This window comes from Ziziphus jujuba, chromosome 1, assembly GCF_031755915.1.
Source record: "Ziziphus jujuba cultivar Dongzao chromosome 1, ASM3175591v1".
Taxonomy (NCBI): domain Eukaryota; kingdom Viridiplantae; phylum Streptophyta; class Magnoliopsida; order Rosales; family Rhamnaceae; genus Ziziphus; species Ziziphus jujuba.
In genome coordinates, this window is record NC_083379.1 from 35,162,414 (window position 1) to 35,186,663 (window position 24,250).

The following is a 24,250-nucleotide window of genomic DNA, read 5'->3' on the forward strand; positions in this document are numbered from 1 at the left end:
AAACAAAAAAAAATTATTATTTTTTAAAAAAATTAGATTCCCAATAATTTTACTATTATCCAAACAAATTGTAAAAGAAACATTACATTTCAATAATATTAAAAAAATAATCAGTCACTCATTTGAGTAAAAACAATCCATGCTGCCTAAGCTAGTGATTAAGTAAATACTAATATACAATAAATTTAAAATCAGAACCAGTTTTTAAAATAATTTGTGAATCAAAACTTACATAAAAATTTGAGATTCAGGATTTAGTAATAATAAAAGAAATCAGATTGATTATCCAAAACGGGCATTTAAAAGGATAATTTGCACTCAAATAATGAAGCATTTGGTTCAATTCAATGCAAACATTATCGTAAAGATGCCCTTTTTTTTTTTTACTTTTAGTAAATTGGAAATATCTCATTTGATTATCAATATGAATTGTAAATATAATGTTTTTTTTTTTTCCCTTGTGAATATTCACGTCAAAACAATATTATTTATTACAAATAATATTTTATTTAATGTTTTACACACGCTTAGTAACGCGTGAACTACCAATTTGAATTTCATACATGCCATGCATGGCTGCCAAGTCATGAAAAAGGAGAGTCCAGTTGTCCGGAAATCCCAGCAACATCTTTCGAATGAACCTTGCCTCTATAAGTATTCATTGCTCGGATGAGATATTGACAAAATCATAAAAAAGATTACTGATTTTTCCCTGTATACAGCTTTGCTACATTTTTTATAGTAGAGAATGACTTGGCACTCTTATCTTATATTAATACCTGTCAAACCACTGAGACATTATACATGCGAATTTCATATTTAATGAATTTCTTTTTATGGTTTTTTTTTTTTTTTTTTCGTATTCTTAACTCTTGCCAATTAGATTGTCACACATGGGTTTTAAATAAGTTCAAAATCTCTTTACTCTGCCGTTTAAGAGCAAGGGCAATTACATGAAAGCCAATCTAGCTATTTATGATTCATATTTTCATTTCCCAGATAGTTTGTTTCTTTTTTATTGAAAAACCAAAAAAAAATAAATGTAACTGATAAGATAAAACGGATGTAACCGAGAGAGTTAATATTAAGTTGACAATTAATGATGAGAAAAATATAAAAAAGAGTTCACTGACAACATGCTTCGGAAATGTCAGACAAAAAAGTTATGCAGATAGAGATAAGTTTCTCTGTGTCAATGTGTAGGAAAATTTTCAATGCTGTCAATGCGTAAAAAACCTCTTACACGCAACTGTTACATTTTTTTTTTTTCTTTTTCGATGAATGCAACTGTTATATGGATAACATTGTCTAATTCATAAGCGGACATTGAATTTTTTTTTTTTAAATAAAATCAATACGCTTTAGTTTAATATTTTAAAAAACCACAGATTTGTTCTTTTTTTTTTTTTTTGGTTAAAAAAAAAAAACCATATAGGTTATTCTGCTTAGGAACCGATACAAAGATACATTATACATTCATACACTTGGATGAATATCTACATTACACGCAGTATATTCATCCAAAAAAATATTACACGTAGTTTCTTGCGGAAAAAGAAATACCACATGTAGGAACATTTCTTCGCACAGGTCAAAAAGTACCGTGTTTATTGTTCATATTCAATCCTAAAGCCATATTTATCCTTATATTCTGTGGGATCCAATATGAAAATAAGATAGATGAGTTTTAGATGAGTTTTACTTTTCTTCTTTCTTTTTCAACCGTGCTCCAACTTCAATGTCACTGCTGTCAATTTAAGCCAGTTGGAATTGCCAAGATCTAACAACAAATGTACCCAAAATACTTCAAGGAAGCTGATTAACTACAAGAATTTAAAATTTCAATCCTTTCTATATAATGATTGTACAATCAAGTAAGTAAATAATATTAATTCAATCATACAGCAACTTCGCAGATTGAGTTCTTAATTTTTTGCTTTCATTCTTCAAAACTTTCTCCACTGTTTTCTCATTTGCACCAATAGCTTTTTCTATGGATTTCTGTTTTCGGGCGTTTTTTGATCTCTTCATTGGTTTTCCCTTTTTCACCTTTCTGTTGAAAAAAAAAAAAGAAAAAACAAAAAAACGAAAAAAAAAAGAAGAAGGTTATACATTAGACAGAAGATCTTGTCCAAAAATCTAAAAGAAAAGGATTTAACAGCAGCCAAAATGGAATAAAGCAGGCATTGACATCGACAACATAAAACTTAACGGATGAAGTAGGATTTTTTTTTTTAACTCAATGATTTCAAATCACCTAAATTTCTAAGGATTCAAATAAAATAGATTCCTAAATAAATGAGAAGAACATCAATAAGACAGAAACATCATTGACAAATCATGGAAAATTTTAATTAATAACCTCTTCTTCTTAACTCACTGAAAGAGTTCAATAATTTGTGACAATATAAATGTCATACTTTGTAAAGGCTGAACTAGAAGCAATGTAAGCTGAAATTCAAATAAGTGCATAATACCAAAAGCTGTGAACAGGGTAAAAACTTTGATTTGATGAAAAGTGCAGCTGCATTTCATCAAAGACAAACGAATAGTAACAGCCATAAAATTTTACTACAGGAAAATTGAAAGACTTGAGAAATTGCCAAACCCAAATTTGTTTCCACATAGATTGCTCTAATCTTACCAATATAAAGTCATCTTTTACTTGGTGTCTGCTTTTATGGTTTTACTATATAAAGCTCTAGAAAGATCATCAGTTTTATTCCCTCTTCAATCAAAAACATAATAAGCCTTACTACTTTTACCTTTCACTTTCCTCAGGCATACATCCTTTTAGATTCTTTCTCAGGCATACATCCTTTTTGATTCCTTTCAATTATGCAATCTCATAAAGCTGAATCTCAGTAAATTTATCTTTCATGTGGATCCAAATCCCCCTTAGCATTATTCTTTCTTCTTATCAAATAAGGCTAAAGACAAACTCCCTCTTCTCTTAAGTCATCTTCGCAGTCTTTTCCACCTCTTCACTTCAACACTTCATTATTTTCACAGAAAACGTAAGCCAACCTAAAAGTTAAAAGTTTTTTTTCTAGAACAAGGACTAATAATAGGAAATATTTGATAACATGTGCAATCTTTCTTCTCCACTTGATCAAACTCTATAATTCCACCTTTACAAGGGAGCATGAAAGAGTAAAACAACTTATCCGTAAACTATGAAGACAAGCTTTTCCAAACCGTCAAAATCAAACTACATTAAAATCCTCCTAATACAAAGAAAAATGTCAAAGTAGCATATTTCTCAGCATTTAGGCCATTTTAACTCAACAGAGACATAGCTTCATCGTAGGATTAGAATATAGATACGTCCATGATTACAATACAGTTCAAAAGTACGTCCCACTAACATACAACAAACTTCGAACCAAATAGTCTCCTAAAATGGTACTAAAACCCATGCTTGAAAACATCCATATAATTTAGTGGCAATAAAAAGTATGAAAAAAAAAATAATATTCAAAACAAAACAATCAAATTAAGTATTTGCATAAATGTAAAAGCTTAAAATTGCCGAACACAAACTAGACCATAAATTCAACCAAAATAAATAAATATATAAATAGCATAATATGACCTATTTCCACACTGAATATAGCAATTTAACGATGACTTGTAGGAAAATCATGTTAAAAGCGAATTCCGGTTACTACTTACATGGCAGGAGCACCAGCAGCAGGGTTGTTGTGAGCTCCAGACTCTGAGGTATCCATTGCTACACGTACAATGAAACAAAGTTTAAATTTTATTCCATCAATACTCAAAAAAATTTCAACCAGACAATTTGCACAGAAAAATTTAAAAAAAAAAAAATCCGGTTTCTTTTCTCTACTTTCTCAGCAATCAAACAGAGCTTCTAACAAGTAGTTTACCCTGAGGAAGTTCTGAAACGGGTGCTTCCGTGATGTCCATTGAAAGGACACCATTTCTTTTCTTCTTGTTCCTGTTTTTGGCCATCGCAATAGACAGAGAGTAGTATTACGAGCTTAGCAACTTGAAAGACCAAAAACAAAGCTCAAAAATAGTGGTTTTGCGGGAATAAAACCCTAACCGAACAAAACGCAGGAAGCCGACCGTGTCAAAATATACGCCCCATCCGAGTCCGCTAAACAAATTGCAGTTGGATCGTCGGAATCTAAATGGGCCTTAGAAATTTTACAGATCCAATTAGAACTGAGTTGGGTATTTCGAATTGGATGCCGGACCCATTAGAATGACTTGAATTGATCTTTAGACTAAAATTTCTACTTTGCACTGTTTCGGCCATTATTATTGATCATTTTCTCAGAGATCATTCTCATATTGCCCCATTGTATTGCTAAAGAACTTTAACATTCGAGTACAAAATGCCGAACATGTCATATCTAGTCATGAACATATCAAACATGTTAAGAATGTTAGGTTTTAAATACCGAATTTATAGTGTGGAAAGGAGAGATTTTATTGGTGTAAATGTAAGTAGAAGCTTTCCATAAATTGACACGGGCTGATGGTGCCATTAAGCAACTTCTTTTCACACCTATTTGTCATCAAAATTATTGATTTGCAAAAAAGTAGAAGACAAACTTGGTTGTTTTCTTTTTGGCAATTAACGGTTACATTTCTAAATGGGTCCCAAATTTCACTAGCTGTCACACAAGGCCTGGAGGACGCGGATAGTTGGAAATATACTATATCTCCTTGTTTTTTTGGAGCAAGAAAGAAAATCAAGAAAGATGATGTATGGGAAATAGCCCAAATGGGTTCAAATGGGCTCCATCACCAGATATGACCAATTATCAGGGTAACAAGTTCCTGTGCATTTCATGCTTCTACTAAATGATGGTTTTTGAAAGCGGGGATGGTATTTGAGACAGGTCGAGAAGATGAATGTGGGACCCTTGTCTTTTTTAAGTCACTGTATTTGTGTTTTTGTGGTTGGAATTTCCTGTCTGTTCATTGCCCTTCTTCATCTTCTACTTTGATTTCTTAGCGTTTGGGAGTATTTTTTTTTAGTATTTTTATCAAAAAGTGCTTTATAAAAAAAAAAAAAAAATGGTAAATGTTTGGTTGCACATGTTAAAAAAGCGTTTTTAAAGTTATTTATAATATTTTAATATTTTATTTATATATATATATATATAAGCACTTCTTATTTTATTACCAAACATGTAATTGGGTTCTTTTTTTTTTTTTTTCCTTGCAGCAGTTGTTGATGCTTCAAAAGAATTATCAAACATGCTTTTAGTTAGTATTAATCTTATTAATCACGTTGTGGATAAGTCTTTTTGGATCAAGCCCAATATTAACTTTCAAAAACTAAGGTGTTGGTTGGTAACAGATTGATTTTTTCTACTTTGATTGTTTATGGTTTTTACTTCAAATATTGGTTAGTATTAATTAAAATTTATTAAATATCTCAATTAACTATAAACTTTAAAAACAAAAAATCAATTAAACACCAAATTAAAAACAATTTAAAATTGTTTTCAACTTAGTGATTATATATAAATATATATTTTTTCTTCTAAATTATAATTAGTTAAAATATCTAATAAATTTAAAATACCACTAATTAATACTAATAAACATTTAAAGTAAACAAATTGGAATTGATTTGAAAAAAAACTAACCCAACCCTTGCCAAAGAAAAGTAATAATCTATGATTTGACTTCCCTTTATTGCTAATGTTCTTTTTTATTGATAATTTGACAACCAACAATCTCATCAAAAAATGCACCAAATTATGAACATTCGTCTGTTTTCGTTATCAGCTTTTTGAAAATGGGTGTCCGAACTGTGTCTCGTTTAACTTGGTGACTACTCAAGCAGGACATAGAGAGGGAGTTCATAACTCTGCAACTGCTCTCTCTTTTATTTGACAAACATTCCATTCCTTCAGACATCCCCGGTATACAAGTTGTCAGAAATTTTATCTTTCCCCCACTAATGATTAAAAAGCATCTCAGCACATGACATTTAAAAGTAAAAATAACAAATTAAACATATATATATATATATATAAAAGAAAGAAAGACTCTTCCAATAGCATTTGCACATGCACCTGATGTGAAAAATAATGCCTAATAGCACTATTACTCGTGCTACTCCATTCTTTATCTGTTTCTTTTCCCTCTTTCTTTTTGGGGTAGGAGATTAATTTGGTTTTTAGTCTTTCAAGAAATTATTTTACAGTGACCCACTTATGGATGAAGAGTTTTAAGGATGTAAATTTTTTTTTGGCTGCTTTAACATGTGTATGAAAGGGGCAAAAAGAAAAGGGGTACCTATTTGGTTTGACCAATTACGTTCTTTTGGCTGAAAAAAAAAATGATTAATAAGAATTGGACAGCATGAAGCAATAATTAGATTGCTGCTAAAAAGGTAAATAATTACATTTTTAAGGAACTTGCTTTTTTAGACTATATGCTTATTACATCCGGAATATTAGGCAAGCTAATTATCATAATTGTAGAGACAAAGCTTTTTGGTTAACTGCCATGGGTTCCATTTAGGGGACAACTTTCTCAATTGTTGTATTTTCTTTTGGTTTTGTTTAATACGTTGCTAATCCAGGGGTTAATCGTATAGCACTGTTGCATTGCATTCCATGATTTCCATCATTGGCTCAATCTATGATGCCAAAGCTATAACAAAACCAATGGTTGGGCCAGGATTTTGAGTCCTTGGAACTATCAGTTCATGGAATAGACAAAACCTACTTTCTTTCCTTATTTCTACTTTCTTTCCTTATTTTTTCCCTTTTCCTCAGCTTTTGCTGAAAAAAGGATATGATATTCGCCATGAAAAGGTGGTATGCCATTAGCCATTAGCAACCAGATTTTAAACTTTAAAAAATTCGGATATTAATTGGAAATATTAAATTTCTTTGGTTATATAATTGAAAATATTATATGAATGTTAACCAACTGGCTGTTTCAGCCTCCTGTTCCAGTTATTTTAAAATAAAATTTGAATAAAACTCTAAAAAAAAAAATGCTTATTTATATATTATTGTTTCTGTATTCCATAAATGTTAATATATTTTGTCATCATTCATCATAGAAGTCATAAATCTTACACATATATTGTACTTATGACAAGGATAGTTAATTACTTTTGTTTTTTTTTTCTTCCTTCAAAAAAAAATAATAATAATAATAATAATTAGATTCAGAGCGTGTCTCTTCAGTGTGATTGAAAAAGCATGCAAAGAGAATTATATTGAGTTTCATTGAAAACTGTCCAACGACATGAAATAGCCAGTCATATCGTCTAGCATTCTCCAACATCATGATCCATGAACTTGTATTTATCAAAAAAGATACATGAACTTGTATGGAAATTAAATTACGACATTAATTAAAAAAGTTATGAAGAAAGCGAATGTCCTTTTTTTCTTTTTCTTTTTTCTTTTGCTATGAGTCAATGTGGCTACTTAATGTCTTTTTTTTTTCTTTTTTCTTTTTTTTGCTATGAGCCAATGTGGCTACTTATGAACTATAATAAAATGTTTTCAGAATGGCCATTTTCTCCTCCAAAGTGAAATTAATAGTTTTTAAGCCTTTAAGTCGGACAATGAGATCAGGTAATCAACCTAATGGTGCGACCCAATAGTAACAAATGGGGTCAGATTGTTGCAACCACAAAAGAAAAATCTAGCCACAGAAAAAAAGAAAGAAAGAGAATTTGAAAAAAGAGAGAACAAAAAGAAAAACAAACATTAAATTCCAACAGCCAAGGGAATTAGGTGGTGTTGATGGGGCAAATTTGGTGCAACTTGTTATTGACTTAATCCAATCCAATTAGCCTTTTCCCTTTTGGACCCTAATTAGCGGGGGCCACGTTACCGTTATGATTAATCTCCTTCCACTTAAATTATGATTTCTTGACGTATCAGTATGTTTGTTCTAATTACTCTTCTGCCCATATTCAATATTATAAATTTGGTCATCTCCTACTCAAATTCTTTTTTTTATAAATTGTCACAATCAAATTTGAATAGTAGAAAGCAAAAAAAAAAAAAAAAAAAATCGTCATTTTATTCTATGCGTTGGAATGTTATGATATATAGTTGGCTTTCAATTTTTACAATTTTAATGTTTGTGAAATATACATACAAAACTATAGGGAGGATTAGATTTTTTTCTAAAATTAGAATTTAATGTTAAATATTATTTTGAAAATATTAGTTTTTGCACCGTATATTTTTTTATAAAACATGCTTATAAAGTGTACTGTCTACATCAATATAAAACTGATTCTTCTAATATAATATTTAACATTAAATTTTTACTTTATGAAAAAAATTTGATCATCTCTAAAACAAAACTCATATATATATATATATATATTTATTGTGTTTTCTTTGAATTAACTAAAGTTATACATTTTATATTTCAATTATATTTTCTTAGAGTAATAGCCAAACCAACTCACTGTAGTCGCGCATATAGTGTATTTTCTTAATTTCATTGATATTTTGAAATATATTATATGGCATATACGACTACAAAGTTTTTATGTTCTATTTGTCTAAGTGAAATTTTGTGGACCAAATATTGGAAGGAAAAGTAGGAAAATGCCAATGCTTCTCTACCGTGAATTATAATAGTTTTTAATAAAAGGGTTATTATTGTCAATTAGTTTCTTACGATTTAAAACTTCCCTCCATTGTTTCAAAGCCACGTTCATCAAACTTTGACTTATAATTTAAATGGACATGTCAATTGCCACATCTTCAAGTTCTATTCATAACAATAATTTTATTAAATTCAATATTATGGTGGCTCCGTTATACAAAGATACAGCCAAGGACTAGAAACATTTGCTTTTCATTTTCAGCATGTACGGCCAATTTCATTCAAAAAATTCTTAAGATAACCTCATTGTTCAACTTATTTGCAAACTTGCCATTGCTTTCTAAGAGGAAAGCTTATCTCCATAGTGCTCGTTATGCGGTGTCATCATTGAGGGACCAAAATATACTATGCTTTCTGGCTCATCAAAAATCTACTTTATTTGGATGATTTGCTTGTTAATTTCAGGAATTTCGGTCCAATTAGAATTTAGAGAGTCATAGTCTCCACCCAATGAACTGATTTAACCAAATCTGAAAACAATTTGAGTAAATCCTCAATTCTTGAATTTGCCATACGTGGTGTAGAAGTTAATCAATTGGTGGATTTGTGGGCTAAAATTATACATCTTGAAGAATATACTTGGACATGTTCAAGTTGTTCAATGCTCTTTTCTAATGATTGGCTCAACCGCAATGGAATACAGTATTTATTTAATTTTTGGTAATAGAAGACAAATTTATTTTTTTTAAGACAGGGGGGGAGGGGGAGGGAAGAGCATATGAGATTTGTTTATTTACTAGTGCCAAAGATGGTACATGATATGAAAGGCCAAAAAGTATATTTAGAAGAAAACCAAGAATGGGTTAGTCTTAAATATGTTTCAAACTTAAGCAGGATATGCAAAAGACACACATTAGGTATGTTCAAGGGGGGATAAAAGTATGTAAAGACAAGAAGATTTTCTTTTTCTTTTTTTGAAATGTTGTAAAATCGAGAAGTTAATTATTGGCTTTTTAGGACAATATTAACTATGGGAAATTAAGATCATATGGAAAAAGAATATGAAATTAATAGAGAATGTAAAATCAATTAATGAGAGCAAAATCATATATTCTTGTATTAATAATGTACCCAAATATTAATAGACTTTAGATACTTGACACACATCATATTTACTAATTTGCAGATTCACCCATTTAAGTTGATACTCATTTGGTTCAAAATTTATTATTCTTCCGTTAAGACTCTGGCAAATTATTACACCTATTTCCTTCCCAAAGTGAGTAATCAAGTGAACTTTGTATCTGATATAAATGAAATTGGCAAACTAGAACATACATATGCCATCATGAAGAAAAGAAACCTACTACATCCAATCTCTAACATTATTGCATTCACACCCTCCATAAGATAATAAATAAATGAAAGAGAGAGAAAGAAATGAAATAACCATTGTCACAGCCCATCTCCCATAATTTCTTTTGCCCCTTGCTGTTTTCCTTGAATATCTTTTGCTCTACCCACATAAATATTATGGTTTTCGTGTTTGTAAAATAGGTAAAAAATTAAATCACAAAACCCTAACATGTGTTTCTCTTTTTTGTTTTGGTTAAGGAATTTAATGAGTAATTACTATATTGCAAATTGTTAAGTACAAACCTGCAACAAGAGTGGCAAAAAGTTACGAAATTTTTTTCTTTGGATAATAAAAAGTAATGAAATTTGAATGAATTACATAGGGACCCAATAAAAAAAAGGAAAAATGAATTACTTAAAGAAAAAAAAAATTCCAATATAAAGCAATTTGTCATTTTCTTTTATTGACATGAAATTCAATTTAATTTTAAATATCTAGGATGGATTTAATATTTATCAGGTTTTGTTAGAAACGAATATTTTGAAGGAGATTGGAGCGTGGATAAAAATAAAATAAAGATAAAAACGTCTTCCAAAGACGCACTACAAGGGTATAATAGAAAATTCATAATAAATTCAAATATGGGATACCGGATGCCTAACTTGTAATATTATCAAAATGTACGTGCTAATTCCAAACCTCACCTTTTTTTTTAAATTTTTATTTTTTTATTTTTATTATAATGCACAAAGGGACTGCTTGTCAGGTCCTAAAGAAGTGTTCTTCTTATGCTGCTCCCAGCTAATGTTTATTTAATTTAATTTATTTTATATATTTGTTACATCTCTTATCAGATCCAAACCGTTTTCTCAAGAAACGAATGTGCAACGACACCAACCTAAAAATTTGAATTTCAGGAAGCAGAAACAAGGGGAAAAAGAAAAAAAAAAAAAAAAAAAGAGAGAAAAACTCTCTCTCTTCTCCTCTATCCCTAACGGAAAGTTAAGTATTTCAATTTTGTTTTCCGAAAGCAAGAGAGGAAAAAAAAAAAAAAAAAAATTAAGAACGTTTTCTGTTTTCACAAAACAAGCAAAAACAGCTTCGTTTTGGTTCTTTTTTTCCCTCCTTTCCTTTCTCTGTTGTAAGGAGGTTTGTTTTTTCACAACAAACCATGTCTTAACCTCCCCTTTAGTTTCGAACCTCGTAACTTACGCTTCAGTATCAAAATACGCGCTCCTTGGTTTAAGCAAATGCAGTTTCGGAGTTTGTTTTCTGAAATTGTTTTTGCGCAACAAAGAAAAAAAAAAGAAAATAACAACACGCATTTTTTATTTTTCCTCTCCTTAGCTTTTGACTTTTGGGAAATCTTTTAACTTTCTATTCTCTTTCAGTTCTGAGAATTCATTGAAAGAAAATTTTGGAAGAAATTTAGACCGTCGTTTTGTCCAATATTTCTGATCCGAATTAGGGTTTTTGGTTTTTGCAATGAGGAGTTTGTATCTGCGCGGGTATTACGAGTGAAAGGTGAAATTGCGAGTTTTTGGTTAAGAATTCCGGTGAAATTGGGGAATTTGAATTCACCAGGTGTCGGAGAAAATGATGTTATCGGCGTCGCCGTCGATGATAGTGCGGAGCTCGCTGGAGGAAATGCTAGATTCGCTTCGGCGGAGAGATGAGGAAGAGAAGCCCAAGGACTTGCCGCCGGCATTGCCGGCTCGGCCGACTTCCAGGGGTCGGCTTCCTCCCGCGAGGCGCTCTTTGCCGACTAACTTCAAGGTTGACACCGACGGCGGTGTGCCGGAGAGCTTGCCAAGTGTAAAGGACGAGACAAAGAGGAAAGAAAAGGATTTAGGTTCAAAGAGAAATAGTTTCGGGAGCAAGAAGGTGAAGAGAGAGCAAACCGTCGAGTCTCCTTATGTTTCGCTGCCGGAGGAGACTACGATTGAGCTGACCGGAAACTTAGATCAGGCCGCTACCGTCACTGCCTTCTCTGCTGCTTTGCCGTCCCGAGTTCAGGACTTGGACTGCGATGACAACATAGGTTATTTCATTAAGAAGGTAAAATTTAGATGGCTAAGAACGATTTGTTGGAAGTTTCTTGTGTGCTTAAGATTCTTTTGATTCTAATTTAGTTAAAGAACACAATCTTTTATTGTTATAGTTGAAGTTGTATTTATATACTGCTTAGAGCAATTTGATTGCATTTTATTATGTTTTTTATTTTAATGAATAATGCACTGTTAATGGACTCTTAGATCTGATCAAGTAAAACGATTTTTTATTTTTATTTTTTATATTTATATAAATATAGATGGGTGAATGTTTCTACAAACTGTGTATGATCCATTTGACATTCTAAACCATCTTTCATTTTAATCCTCTGTATGTTGAAATCTAGAACTAGAAGTGTATGGTTTTCCTTGTACGGATCAAATATATATATTTTTTTCAACGGTATTTTCTTACTTAAGACTTTTAGTTTGTTGTTTCTGAAACATGCATTGATGTGGACAAAAACACTGTTTCAGAAACTTCGTGTCTGGTGTCGGCTGCCAAGTGGGCAGTGGGAGTCCGGAATAATACAATCAACTTCTGGGGATTGCGCATCAGTTTTACTGTCTAATGGAAATGTAAGTTCGTCAGTTTTCCCCGTCTCTGGAAGTTGTGTTGACTAACATGAGTTGTTTATATAACCTTGGTATATAATTGGTGGATTGTGTATGCCTTTGTTGTTATATAGGTTGTCAAAGTATCAACGGTAGAGCTCTTTCCTGCAAACCCAGATATCCTGGAAGGAGTGGATGATCTTATACAACTTAGTTATTTGAATGAGCCATCTGTTCTTTACAATCTTCAGTGTAGATATTCTAAGGATATAATTTATGTAAGTAAGATATCCTCTCACCAACTCTTGGTGGTCAGATTTATGTAATCTTGTACTCTCTTTTTACGGTTATTGTGTTTGTCTTCTCTAGAGTAAAGCAGGGCCAGTTTTGATTGCGGTCAATCCCTTCAAAGACATCCAAATTTATGGGGATGAATTTATTGCAGCTTATAGACAGAAATTGTTGGATACTCCTCATGTTTATGCGATAGCAGATGCTGCTTATAATGAGATGATGAGAGGTGCATCTCTTTTATTTTTCTTTGCTTGTCTGAAAGATTTATTCTAACTGTTGGCAACCATAACTTGTGTCTGAAGCCTCTTTCCGTTTTCCTGGATATAATTTTGTGTTGCAGATGAAGTAAATCAATCCATAATCATAAGGTTAGAATAAATCTATGTAGTTTTCTTTAAAGTAGATGCTACCTTGCGGACATTGTCTTTCGATTCTTGTGTTTATTCTCCTATGCTCAGTAATTATCATATTTTCCTTTCTTCTTCTTCTTCTTCTTCTTCTTCTTTTTTTGTCAAAATGTTTTACGTTGATTGGATATATGTCAAGGTAATCTTGATTTTTCCTTGCAGTGGGGAAAGTGGAGCTGGCAAGACTGAGACAGCAAAAATTGCAATGCAATACTTGGCTGCTCTTGGTGGTGGAAGTTTTGGGATAGAGCATGAAATCCTTCAAACCAATTATATACTGGAAGCATTTGGGAATGCAAAAACATCTAGGAATGACAATTCAAGTAGATTTGTGAGTTTCTTTTATTTCTACATTGGTAAATGTTGCCCTAGGTTTAACTTGTTCTATTACTTGAAAAATTGTTGTTTGAATTTTAGTCTATTCCATTCCAGAAATGATATCTGAAGGATATGGAATTTGGGTAACATAGCTTCTGACTTGGTGCAGGGGAAGCTGATTGAAATTCATTTTAGCACACTGGGGAAAATATGTGGTGCTAAAATCCAAACATGTAAGCATGTTAAAATGGAGTTAATTAATATTATGGTATTATATAACATGACTTTTCTTAGCCATAATACTAACTTGATTGTTACAACCTCATTTGCATGTCAACATCAAATTTCCTGCACTAATTATGGATAGTTCTTCTAGAAAAGGTAATTTGTTGCTCTATCTGAACTGCAATCAGGATTTTATTATTATTTTTATGTTCCTCATCTGAAATCATAATCTTTCGTTGCAAAGTCGAGAGTGGTTCAGCTGGCCAATGGTGAGAGGTCATATCATATCTTTTACCAACTCTGTGCTGGTGCCCCCACAGATCTTAAAGGTAGTACCTTTTTTTTTTTTTTTTTAATTAATCATTATTGGTTCTTCAGAATTTTGAATGCTTCATAATGGAACCCATTTCCCATGGCACTCATCTGTTTTGATAGACACTATAATGTTGCAGTTACGAAGTTGGCATGTAACCTGATGATTTGGATCCACCACTCCATACATTACATGAAGGATTTTCTATGTTAAATTACTGAAGTGAACTGCATAAAAAAAAGTGAATAATTAGTCGAACAAACTAGACATTTGAGCCAATGATATATATATATATATATTTTTTTTAATTTTTTTTGGAAGAAAACTAAAACTCCAACCCTCCTTGTGAGTAGAAACAAACTAGAAGCATTGAGTTGACTTGTTCCATTCTCCCTAACTTTTCCTAGAAATAGGATGGTCATTTAGTGATGATCTTTAATGATCTCATCTGTGCCCTAGTAGTTTGCTTTGGATCTTAATAGATGGGTTACTCAACTAGTTTTGCAAGAATGTTTTCTTTTTTTCATTGGGTTAGAGCCATTGAAAACACTCCTTAGATTCCAATATAAACATAATTTAGTGAATAAATATTTCTCTTCTCATTCCTACACTTCTTTTTGCAGAAAGACTGAACCTTAGAATGGCTAGTGAGTACAAGTATCTCAATCAAAGTGGTTGCTTAGTAGTCGATGGAACAGATGATACTCAGAAATTCTCTAAACTCATGGTAAGAAAGCTATAGCTGTTACTTTCATCATTCATGTAATAAAAGTACCTTTTTTCTAGTTCATTACTGCCTAACATGCTCACAAAGTGTTGCTCTTCCTTGTTTTGTTGTCTTCTCACTCCTCCAGAAAGCCCTAGATATTGCTCGTATAAGCAAAGAAGATCAAGAGCACGCATTTTCTATGCTTACTGCTGTATTGTGGCTGGGAAACATATCATTCCAAGTAATTGACAATGAAAATCATGTGGAGGTTTTGGCAGATGAAGGTAAAATATTCATTCTTTCAAACAATATTTGGTTTGATATGTTACACACACAGCTGGTTCCTTGGTGATTTGAAATCATTTTAGCATAGAAATTTAAAAGTTTTTTTAGAGTTTGATATGTTACACACACAGCTGGTTCCTGGGTGATTTGAAATCATTTCAGCATAGCAATTTAAAAGTTTTTTTAGAGTTTGATATGTTACACACACAGCTGGTTCCTGGGTGATTTGAAATCATTTTAGCATAGAAATTTAAAAGTTTTTTTAGAATTTAGGCTTTTGGCCTAAATGCCAATTGAGAAATCTGATACATTTAATATTTGTGACTTGCAGCACTAGATGGAATAGTTTGGAAAAATTATTACAATAAAGCAGTAGGTTAGATGATAGCTTAATAATAGTTTCTCTTCTGGCTTTTTAGAGATATATGATGTGGAAAATGTATTTGGATGGTAGTGCTGACTGCTTAGAAATAAGAAGATTAGTGACAATGTATTTTGTTTGTCGTGGTTTTTGGGTCTTATGAAATTAAGATGGCTGGCTAATGTAGATCAGTCCTTTACAACTATAGAGAGAAACATTCCAATTCTGAATGATCAAAAAGCTATGAATATAATTTTTTTTTTGACAAATAATTGTCTTTTACATTGCAATAGAAAATGTTATGAATAAAGTTGCTTCTTGTTTCATTTCATATTTATGTTCTATGCTAAGAAATGAGGGCATGAAAAGGCAAGTATATTGAAGTAGTTCCATTTATCTTTCCTTTTGGCAGCTTTAACAAATGCTGCCAGGCTGATGAGATGTAAATCTGATGAGTTGATGTTAGCTTTATCCACCCACAAAATCCAAGCTGGCAAAGACAAAATTGCTAAAAGATTGACATTGCAGCAGGTGTGTATGGTATTTTCTAGTTTTACACTCAACTTTGAACAGGAGGCACTTTTCTCACATAAGATAAAGCATATGTATTTCATAATAACCAGGCAATTGATACGAGAGATGCATTGGCAAAATTTATCTATGCAAGTTTATTTGACTGGCTTGTGGAACAAATTAACAATTCTCTTGAAGTGGGCAAACATCGTACTGGGAGATCAATTAGTATCCTGGATATATACGGGTTTGAGTCTTTTCAGGTATAAATTTTATGGTGATCCTTTAGGTTATGTTGTAGTGAAGTAGGCTTATATTTAATCATATAAACTCTATTTTTCAGAAGAATAGCTTTGAACAAATGTGTATTAATTATGCAAATGAGAGGCTGCAGCAACATTTCAACCGACATTTACTTAAGCTCGAGCAGGAGGTTAGTATTTCACATGCATTGTTGATTTAAGATGGTTCCGTACTTTGATTCTTTTAGTTTGAATTGAAAGAAGCTTCGTGTTACTTTTCTTAATCATAATGATTTTGTCATGCCGTTCAATAAGTAAAAGGTGGTTTCTATATCTCAGACGATCTTGTACCCTTTCTTGTTCCTCTAGAAATCAAAATAAGATTTGATACATGAAATTTGAAGTGTTTGTCTTAGAAGTTCTGAAGATCCTTTTTATGATGCATGGACAAACTCGATGTCTATTGAGCACTTCAATCATATGTTTGTGTCATTCCTATTTTCAATGAAACTGGGCAAAATAATTATACATGTACAGATAAAGCAGTCTGTAACTTACTTGATTTAGCAGTAAGCCAGGAACAACATCTTGACAAATAGCTGTATTGTGAGCTGTGAAACAAGTTAAACTTATTGGTAGTTGCAAGAGCCCTCCCAATCTTTTCAGGTCTGATATTTCACATGGGACAGTCTGTGCAGTATTAAAGACTACTATGTTTCCTTATTTAACCAATAATTTGCTCAAGCTATAACTTATCCAAATCAGCTATTCTGGCTTTGAGAACCCAATTTCTTGGATGTTAAGTTTCAATTCTGAATATGTTATATTTCTTTACTTCACTTTCGGTTATCATCATAGGATGTGCTTATGACTATGTATGAATGTAACATCACTTTTCCCCCTCTCTCTTTTCTTTTTGTGATTTTTTTGGTTTATTATGTTTTTAAATACTTCAGGACTACGAAGTGGATGGAGTTGATTGGACTAAAGTTGATTTTGAAGATAACCAAGAGTGCTTGAATCTCTTCGAGAAGGTAGTTTTAATAATTCAAGCCTTCTATATTAGTAATCAGGAGTTGATTAGTCTTCAACTGGTATTAAATAGAGCATTCAAATCTATACGTCTTCTTCTTCTTCTTCTTTTTTTTTTTTTTTTTTTTTTTTTTTTTTTTTAAATATATTCGGTGTTAGACTGTTTAAACTTTTGCTCTACCTTCATGTATATACATTGGATATATTTTTTGAATTTAAATTGCTATATTAGCTTTTCAAAGTATTTAATTTGGTTTTTGATGTCAATGAGATGTGGTTTACAGCTTTGAATTTATTCCTTCATAAATGACTAAAGGTTTTGCCTTTATAGCTAAAGTTGTCACTTCTTGTTGTGTCATGGATTTTGCAGAAACCTTTAGGCTTAGTTTCCTTATTGGATGAGGAATCAAACTTCCCCAAGGCTAGTGATTTGACATTTGCCAATAAGCTCAAGCAACACCTGAGTTCTAATCCTTGCTTTAAAGGAGAAAGAGGCAGTGCATTCAGTATTCGTCACTATGCTGGAGAGGTTGGTTTTCTGCTGGTTTCAGGATATTCACAAACTTAATTTGTAATTTGTGGTAGAGTTTGTGTAAAGAAGATTCTCAATGTTTCTGAAGCATAAATATTTGACTGGGGTTGTATGTTTCATGGAAGATTGTGAACCTCTAACATTCATAAAATGTTTATGATTTCCATAACCTTTACTAATACCTGGTGTTTTGACAGGTTCTTTATGATACAGATGGTTTTCTGGAAAAGAACAGAGATCCTTTGCACTGTGATTCCATCCAACTCCTCTCCTCGTGTGGAAGTGAACTTCTGCAGCAGTTTGCATCCAAAATGCTCAAGCAATTTCAGATGGACTTTCACAAGCGTAGTGTTGGTACAAAATTCAAGGTACATATGCTTGTGCATAGTTCTGAACTGGATATTTATAGGTATGTTTTGTATAAAAAAGACATATTATGAACTATGACCAAGTGATATTCCATTGTGGTATGATTTTGGATAACCTGCTCTATTCCTTTTGTAAAATTTCATTTTCATAAATTTTAGGAATACAAGGATCTTACAATTATGTGAATGGAAGATTTTATGAAGTATGTACACTTGATACAATTCTTATTTGTTTTTCCAAGTCTTAAATGTACTTTTGCATCCATGATAGGGACAATTGTTCAAACTTATGCACCAGTTGGAGAGTACAACACCTCATTTCATTCGTTGCATAAAGCCAAATAGTAAACAGCTTCCTGGCATGTATGAGATGGACCTTGTCTTACATCAGCTGAGGTGTTGTGGTGTTTTGGAGGTTGTTAGGATATCAAGATCTGGATATCCTACAAGAATGAGACATCAAGAGTTTGCAGAAAGGTGAATCGAGGCTGAATTTAAAATACTATTTTGTTCTTCAATTATAATGTTTATTGGAACTTTTGAGTTATGTTACCTCATTTGTCTTCTTATCTTTCAGATATGGTTTTCTACGTTTGGAGACCAATGTATCTCAGGATCCGTTAAGCATATCAATTGCTGTTCTTCAACAATTTAATATCCTCCCTGAGATGTACCAGATTGGCTATACCAAAGTGTATCTTCGAACAGGGCAGGTAAGCTATTTGCTACTGGAATTTCATTTCCGTTTGATCTGCCCATGTAGTTTAGTGGTTTTGTGGTTGGAATCTAACTCTTGAAAGTTTGTCATGGTTATGCTCTCTTTTTATTTCTCAAGATAGCAATGGAACAATGAATTGAACATCTCTTTGAGGTTGATATGGTATGATAGTTACAATGGATGTCCTAATTCTATTATGCTTATACAGATTGGCACACTGGAGGAGAGGAGAAAACAAATCCTGCAAGGAGTACTTTGTGTCCAGAAATACTTCCGTGGTTACCAAGCACGTTGTTCTTTCCATGAACTTAAGAAAGGAGTAGCAACATTACAATCATGTAATGCATATCAATCTTATGTATTTAATGTTGAAGGGATATTTTGCTGTCTTTATAATCTTTCTGGTGTTATGTTATTTCATATTCTTCCACTGTCTTGTGCAATGTACTTCTGAACTCTCTTATCAGGCCTTGTAGTTTATTGGACCTTACAGATACCTTTTTTAACACACTTGAATTTGACTCAAAGTTTTTTATCCTTGGAACATTTTATTATTATTGTTGTTGTTGGTTTATTGTAACTATTTCTCAATGTTTCTAATTGATGGGAGTTAAATGCAGATATTCGTGGTGAGAATATCAGAAGGAAACACAATATTGTGTTTAAGTGGCGCACATCTAGTGCTCCTAAAACACTTGATGAGCTGCGGGGGGTCATATATTTACAGTCTGGTAAAAAAATATTTGTCTTATTAGTTAAATTTCTGATTGCTTACATTCATAAGATTTTCTTATTCTCCATTTACTTTTTGTGCAGTAATACGTGGTTTACTGGTTCGGAGGCGTTTTAAAGGCATGATTAAGTTGAAGGTGCACCCTGGGGGTGTAAAATATAAACAGAAGCCTGGCAGGAGGATTTCTGACGTGAAGGTATTTTTTATTATGTTGCACTAACCGACTTAAAATAACTATTGCATTTCGAATTATTGCTTTCTTTCTCATTATTGGTCATTCTTTTCCATGAGTTTAAATCCATCATTGTTAGTTATGCCATCTTGACCATTTGTTTCATTAACCATTGTTTCCTTTATTGTTGTTGTTGTTATTATTATTATTATTATTATTTTGATCAAATTATACACAACAGCTTGCTTCCAAATTCCTAATGTTATGTGGCAGAATTTAAATAGCTGCATATTTGCCTATGCTTGCCTTGGAAAGTTGAAAACTATATTGTTTTATGGCTGCAAATGTAGCAAGCATTCCAAATGCCACCTATGATTTAGAAATTTGTATGGCATTTTTGAATTGAGGTTGCTTTAGCTTAATTGGTTTCAGGTTACCATTAATCTAAAGGCTTTAACTGTTAATAAATGAGTCCAACTAGTATATCAATCCAATCTAGGGTGCACCTTACATGTAAGCCTTCCCAATAACTGAGAACCAAATAGAAGGTACACGTGTACAACCAATGAAAATGGTAGAGATGGGGATCACTGACATATAAACACAAGGAAAAACAAAGAGTATGCACTAAAGATTGATATAGAGAGACAACTACACTTTGGGATCTATTAACTGCAGTAAATATTTGTCTATAGGAATGTTAACTTTGCATTTTGAGAGGATTTTGTTGGTAAAATATTGAGTACGTTTTTATTTCATAAATATCTGAAGCATTTTTAACTCTGTAAAAGGGAAAATGATACCCCTTTTCTTTATTTTTTTGGGCTGAGCAGAACATGTCACAGGAGCAGGTTCATGGGCTGCCTTCATCTTTTGCCGAGCTTCAACGGCGAGTTTTAAAGGCAGAAGCAACTCTAGAGCAAAAGGAAGAGGAAAATGCTGCATTGCGGGAGCAACTACAACAGTATGAAACAAGGTGGTCAGAGTATGAAGCAAAGATGAGATCTATGGAAGAGATGTGGCAAAAACAGATGGCATCATTGCAAGTGAGTCATTTGCTTGTATAATGTCAGTTATAGAAACTATGCATGATTAGTTGTTAAATAAAGAATGACAAAATGAAACTTGGGAATTGTTAAAAGAACTTGCTTGAATAAATGTGAGCCACTAACTAATTGTAGACTTATGCTGACACTGTTTCTTGGATGCATCAATAAGGTTACACTTAAACAATCTGTTGTCAATGTGTACGGGTGTCTAGTCTTATAAACCTAATTGGTTGGGGGTGGTAAGAGACTGCTGATAAATTGATAACTGCCTTGGTTTCACATCATGAAAGAAACAGTGATGTTAAGGACTTGTGCTCCATTTGTAGATTGTCAAAAAGACAACCAAATTAATCAATGACTTTCACTATTGGTGACATAGTTTTTTTCTTTTTCCCTTTTTTTTTTTAAAAAAGAAAAAAAAAAAAAATGAAAGAAAGAAGAAGAACCTGAGGATATTTGTTCTGGGTGGCTCGAACATTGTCTGTCCATTATTTGTCTTTTTCCTGTTATTGAACAACAATTGGAGTAAAATGAAAGTAGAGCACTGTAATATATGTGGATCGTAGTATCAATTTGTTGTGTTATTAACCAGAAATTCCCAATAATTTTAATTGTGATTTTAATGCAGATGAGTCTTGCTGCAGCCAGAAAGAGCCTTGCTGTGGACAATACTGCAGGTCACCCTGGGAGAATGGATTCTGTCTCATCACCTCGCTTTTATGATTCTGAGGATGCAACATCCATGGGATCTCGAACGCCTGGTGCAAGCACGCCTGCCAAATTTTCTAGCGGCATACATGATGTTGGATCAGGGCGAGATACGAATGGTACTCTGACTGCAGTCAACAATCTAGTAAAGGAATTTGAGCAGCAGAGACAGACTTTTGATGATGATGCGAAAGCTCTAGTTGTGGTCAAAGGACAATCTACTTCAAATATTAATTCTGATGAGGAGATACGAAAACTCAAACTTCGGTTTGAGATGTGGAAGAAAGAATACAAGGTAAGATTAAGGGAAACAAAAGCAAAGCTTCATAAACTTGGGCATCCAGAAGTAGAAAGAAGCCGTCGAAAATGGTGGGGAAAATTAAGCTCAAGAGCATCGTAGTAATCTAGTGTCAGATCAACATCTTTGTGAGAGTAGACAAAAATGGAGATATTCCATGAGGATCATTGGAAAGTGATGCCTGTCACAACATTGACAATTTCCCTTTTCAGGAGCTACTCCAGCGGCCTATGTTAATGGAGACATATGTGGCCTTAATCTAGTGCGCAGGGTGGTGATGGGGGAGAAGTTGTATATCAGCCAATTTTTGCAATTTGGTGGGAGTATTGATAAGTCTGTGCATAGCCAAATAGGAAATCGTTGAGTGATTTCAGCCTCTGTTAATCAATGTGTATATTCAGTTGTCATTGATGTAATGTGATATCTTGTAGAACTCAGCATCGAATATGTGGAAAAGAAATGTTCATATGGCCTAAAATTTTTTTAGTGCTTTGTTATCGTTATATTTTCAGCTGTCCGAGTATATGGCAGCTTATAGTTTTTACTGCAAATCTTGGCTGTTTAGACTTATAGCACATTGACTGAACTTGAACATCTCTTGTGTATTATCCGGAACATGATCGGTAGAGCTGTGAATCCTTTGAAGGAGAGCTGTTGTGCAAACAAAATTGCCTAATCCCTCGGGTGGCGAAGTTTACCGTTGGCATGGAGAAAACAACTTTTTCAACAATGAGAACTTTTGCATATCGTGCCCAGCTAATTCTTAGCCGTGGAAATAAATTATTGGCAAAACAGGTAGGGTGAATAGTAATTTTACTGTAGATTTAATAATGTTGAGCTAACCCTCTTGATCTAAGGAAAGCAGGTTTCTACATTTTATTTTTATTTTTATTTTTTTATGTGTTTTAAGCATGTTTCTACATTTACAGGCCAATTGGTGGACTTTTCAGGTTTTATTACTTCATTTTTTATTTTTGTATTTAGCATGGTGATTCGAACTTACTACCTTTGTCAGAGGAAGCAATGACATGTATCATTAGTACTAATTAATTCGCTTATTTTGAATATATGTCATCCCTCTATTTGTTTAAACAAGGAAGATCAGCACCACTAGAAAATCCTAGTCATTTCAGATATCAAACTGATACAGAGTGATATTTTTTTTTTTTTTTTTAATATCTACTAATAATGATCTACATAGAATATGCATTCTGTTTCATTCACAATGACAAGATTGAACTATTAAAAACATTGAATTTACGATCCAGGCACAAACTTGGTAGCATAGACCCAAGCATTGTTTGCAACTGGGTTGTCAAGGTGATCCAGAAGGTTCTCCAATGGACCTTTTCCTGTGACGATGGCTTGGACAAAGAAACCGAACATGGAGAACATGGCAAGCCGGCCGTTCTTAATTTCCTTCACCTTGAGCTCAGCAAATGTGACAGGGTCATCGGCGAGACCAAGGGGGTCGAAGTACTGGCCACCAGGGTACAGATCGTTACCCTCTCCTACTCCGGGAAGACCATTGATACGGAATCCCTCAACAAGTCCCATAAGGACGACCTGGAAGCCAAGCACTGCCAGAATGCTCTGAGCATGGACAAGATTGGGGTTGCCCAAGTAATCTAAACCACCTTCTGAGAAAATTTGAGCTCCTGCTTTGAACCAGACTGGTTCTTTGAAGTCCACTCTAACCCATTTCTCAAGGACTTCTGGGGTGATGCAGCCCAGGCTCCAAGCATTGCCCAACGGCCGTGGATCACCTAGAGTTTTGAACAAAGAATCAAAGTGTTAATTCTCAACGGAAAAATAGATTGTTGATAAGTGTCACATAGTGCTAAGTTGAAAATCTTTGTATGTACCTCAAGAGCCCTGTTTTTGGCAAAGGCTTCTGGATCAGCGGACAAGCCAGCAGTGTCCCATCCATAATCACCAGGAAATTCACCAGTCAGGTATGATGGAGTTTGTGCAGAAAAGGGTCCCAAGTACTTCACTCTGTCTGGTCCATACCACAAGTCGTTCCCCTATTCATATTACAAGACAGAAAACCCCATTACTTAGCCATAAGACAACCATCAAACTACTCCAAAAGTCACAGAGAGAAACAGAGAGAGATAAAGAAAAAAAGGGGGTATTTACCATGGTGTATTTGGCAGTTCCCATAGGGACAACATCTCTGAAAGCATTAGAACTTGAACTTCTGGTTTGGCCAAGGAATGGGGTGAGTCTAAGAAGGGTGCTGGAGCTCGCAGTTGCAGCCATTAGCATTGCAGATGTGAAATCCCAAGCTTTGAGTTTTAACTCAGCTGATTGCTGTGCTCCTTTTTTTTTTTTTTTTTTTTTTTTTTTGGGTAACCTGGGAAGTTTGGAGAAAGAGAAGGTTGGTCTAATATTATGCGTAAGCAATAAGAAAGAAACAAATAGGAT

The 24,250-nt window shown here is 33.1% G+C and overlaps 3 protein-coding genes across 5 annotated transcripts; 1 reads left to right on the top strand and 2 right to left on the bottom strand.

The window, feature by feature from the left end:
- Positions 1 to 1,793: 1,793 nt before the first annotated feature.
- Positions 1,794 to 4,227, bottom strand: LOC107430330 (uncharacterized). Its single transcript, XM_016041170.4, has 3 exons — positions 3,891 to 4,227; positions 3,676 to 3,733; positions 1,794 to 2,053 (listed from the first exon to the last, which is right to left on the bottom strand). Exons 1-3 carry the CDS (start codon positions 3,973 to 3,975, stop codon positions 1,894 to 1,896), a joined length of 303 nt encoding a protein of 100 aa, XP_015896656.3. The 5' UTR covers positions 3,976 to 4,227; the 3' UTR covers positions 1,794 to 1,893.
- Positions 4,228 to 10,711: 6,484 nt separating this feature from the next.
- On the top strand, positions 10,712 to 23,016 carry LOC107430375 (myosin-2). 3 transcript variants are annotated; one of them, XM_016041217.4, is made up of 24 exons: positions 10,712 to 11,995; positions 12,466 to 12,567; positions 12,678 to 12,821; positions 12,913 to 13,063; positions 13,178 to 13,205; positions 13,407 to 13,575; positions 13,732 to 13,795; positions 13,930 to 13,943; positions 14,032 to 14,116; positions 14,724 to 14,827; positions 14,955 to 15,093; positions 15,868 to 15,986; positions 16,079 to 16,231; positions 16,312 to 16,401; positions 17,167 to 17,244; positions 17,613 to 17,771; positions 17,972 to 18,142; positions 18,414 to 18,619; positions 18,720 to 18,855; positions 19,069 to 19,198; positions 19,481 to 19,591; positions 19,677 to 19,789; positions 20,611 to 20,811; positions 21,443 to 23,016. In XM_016041217.4, exons 1-24 carry the CDS (start codon positions 11,534 to 11,536, stop codon positions 21,920 to 21,922), a joined length of 3,609 nt encoding a protein of 1,202 aa, XP_015896703.2. In that variant the 5' UTR covers positions 10,712 to 11,533; the 3' UTR covers positions 21,923 to 23,016. The 3 variants fall into 3 exon arrangements, with proteins under 3 accessions (XP_015896703.2, XP_015896709.2, XP_015896696.2); XM_016041223.4 differs by having other exon boundaries at positions 20,617 to 20,811; XM_016041210.4 differs by having other exon boundaries at positions 10,713 to 11,995; positions 20,599 to 20,811.
- LOC107430393 (chlorophyll a-b binding protein 13, chloroplastic) lies at positions 22,857 to 24,181 on the bottom strand. The gene is given in 4 exon segments (XM_016041231.4): positions 22,857 to 23,553; positions 23,556 to 23,586; positions 23,686 to 23,847; positions 23,963 to 24,181. Coding segments are annotated over 4 exon segments (798 nt in total). The 5' UTR covers positions 24,092 to 24,181; the 3' UTR covers positions 22,857 to 23,077.
- Positions 24,182 to 24,250: the final 69 nt, after the last annotated feature.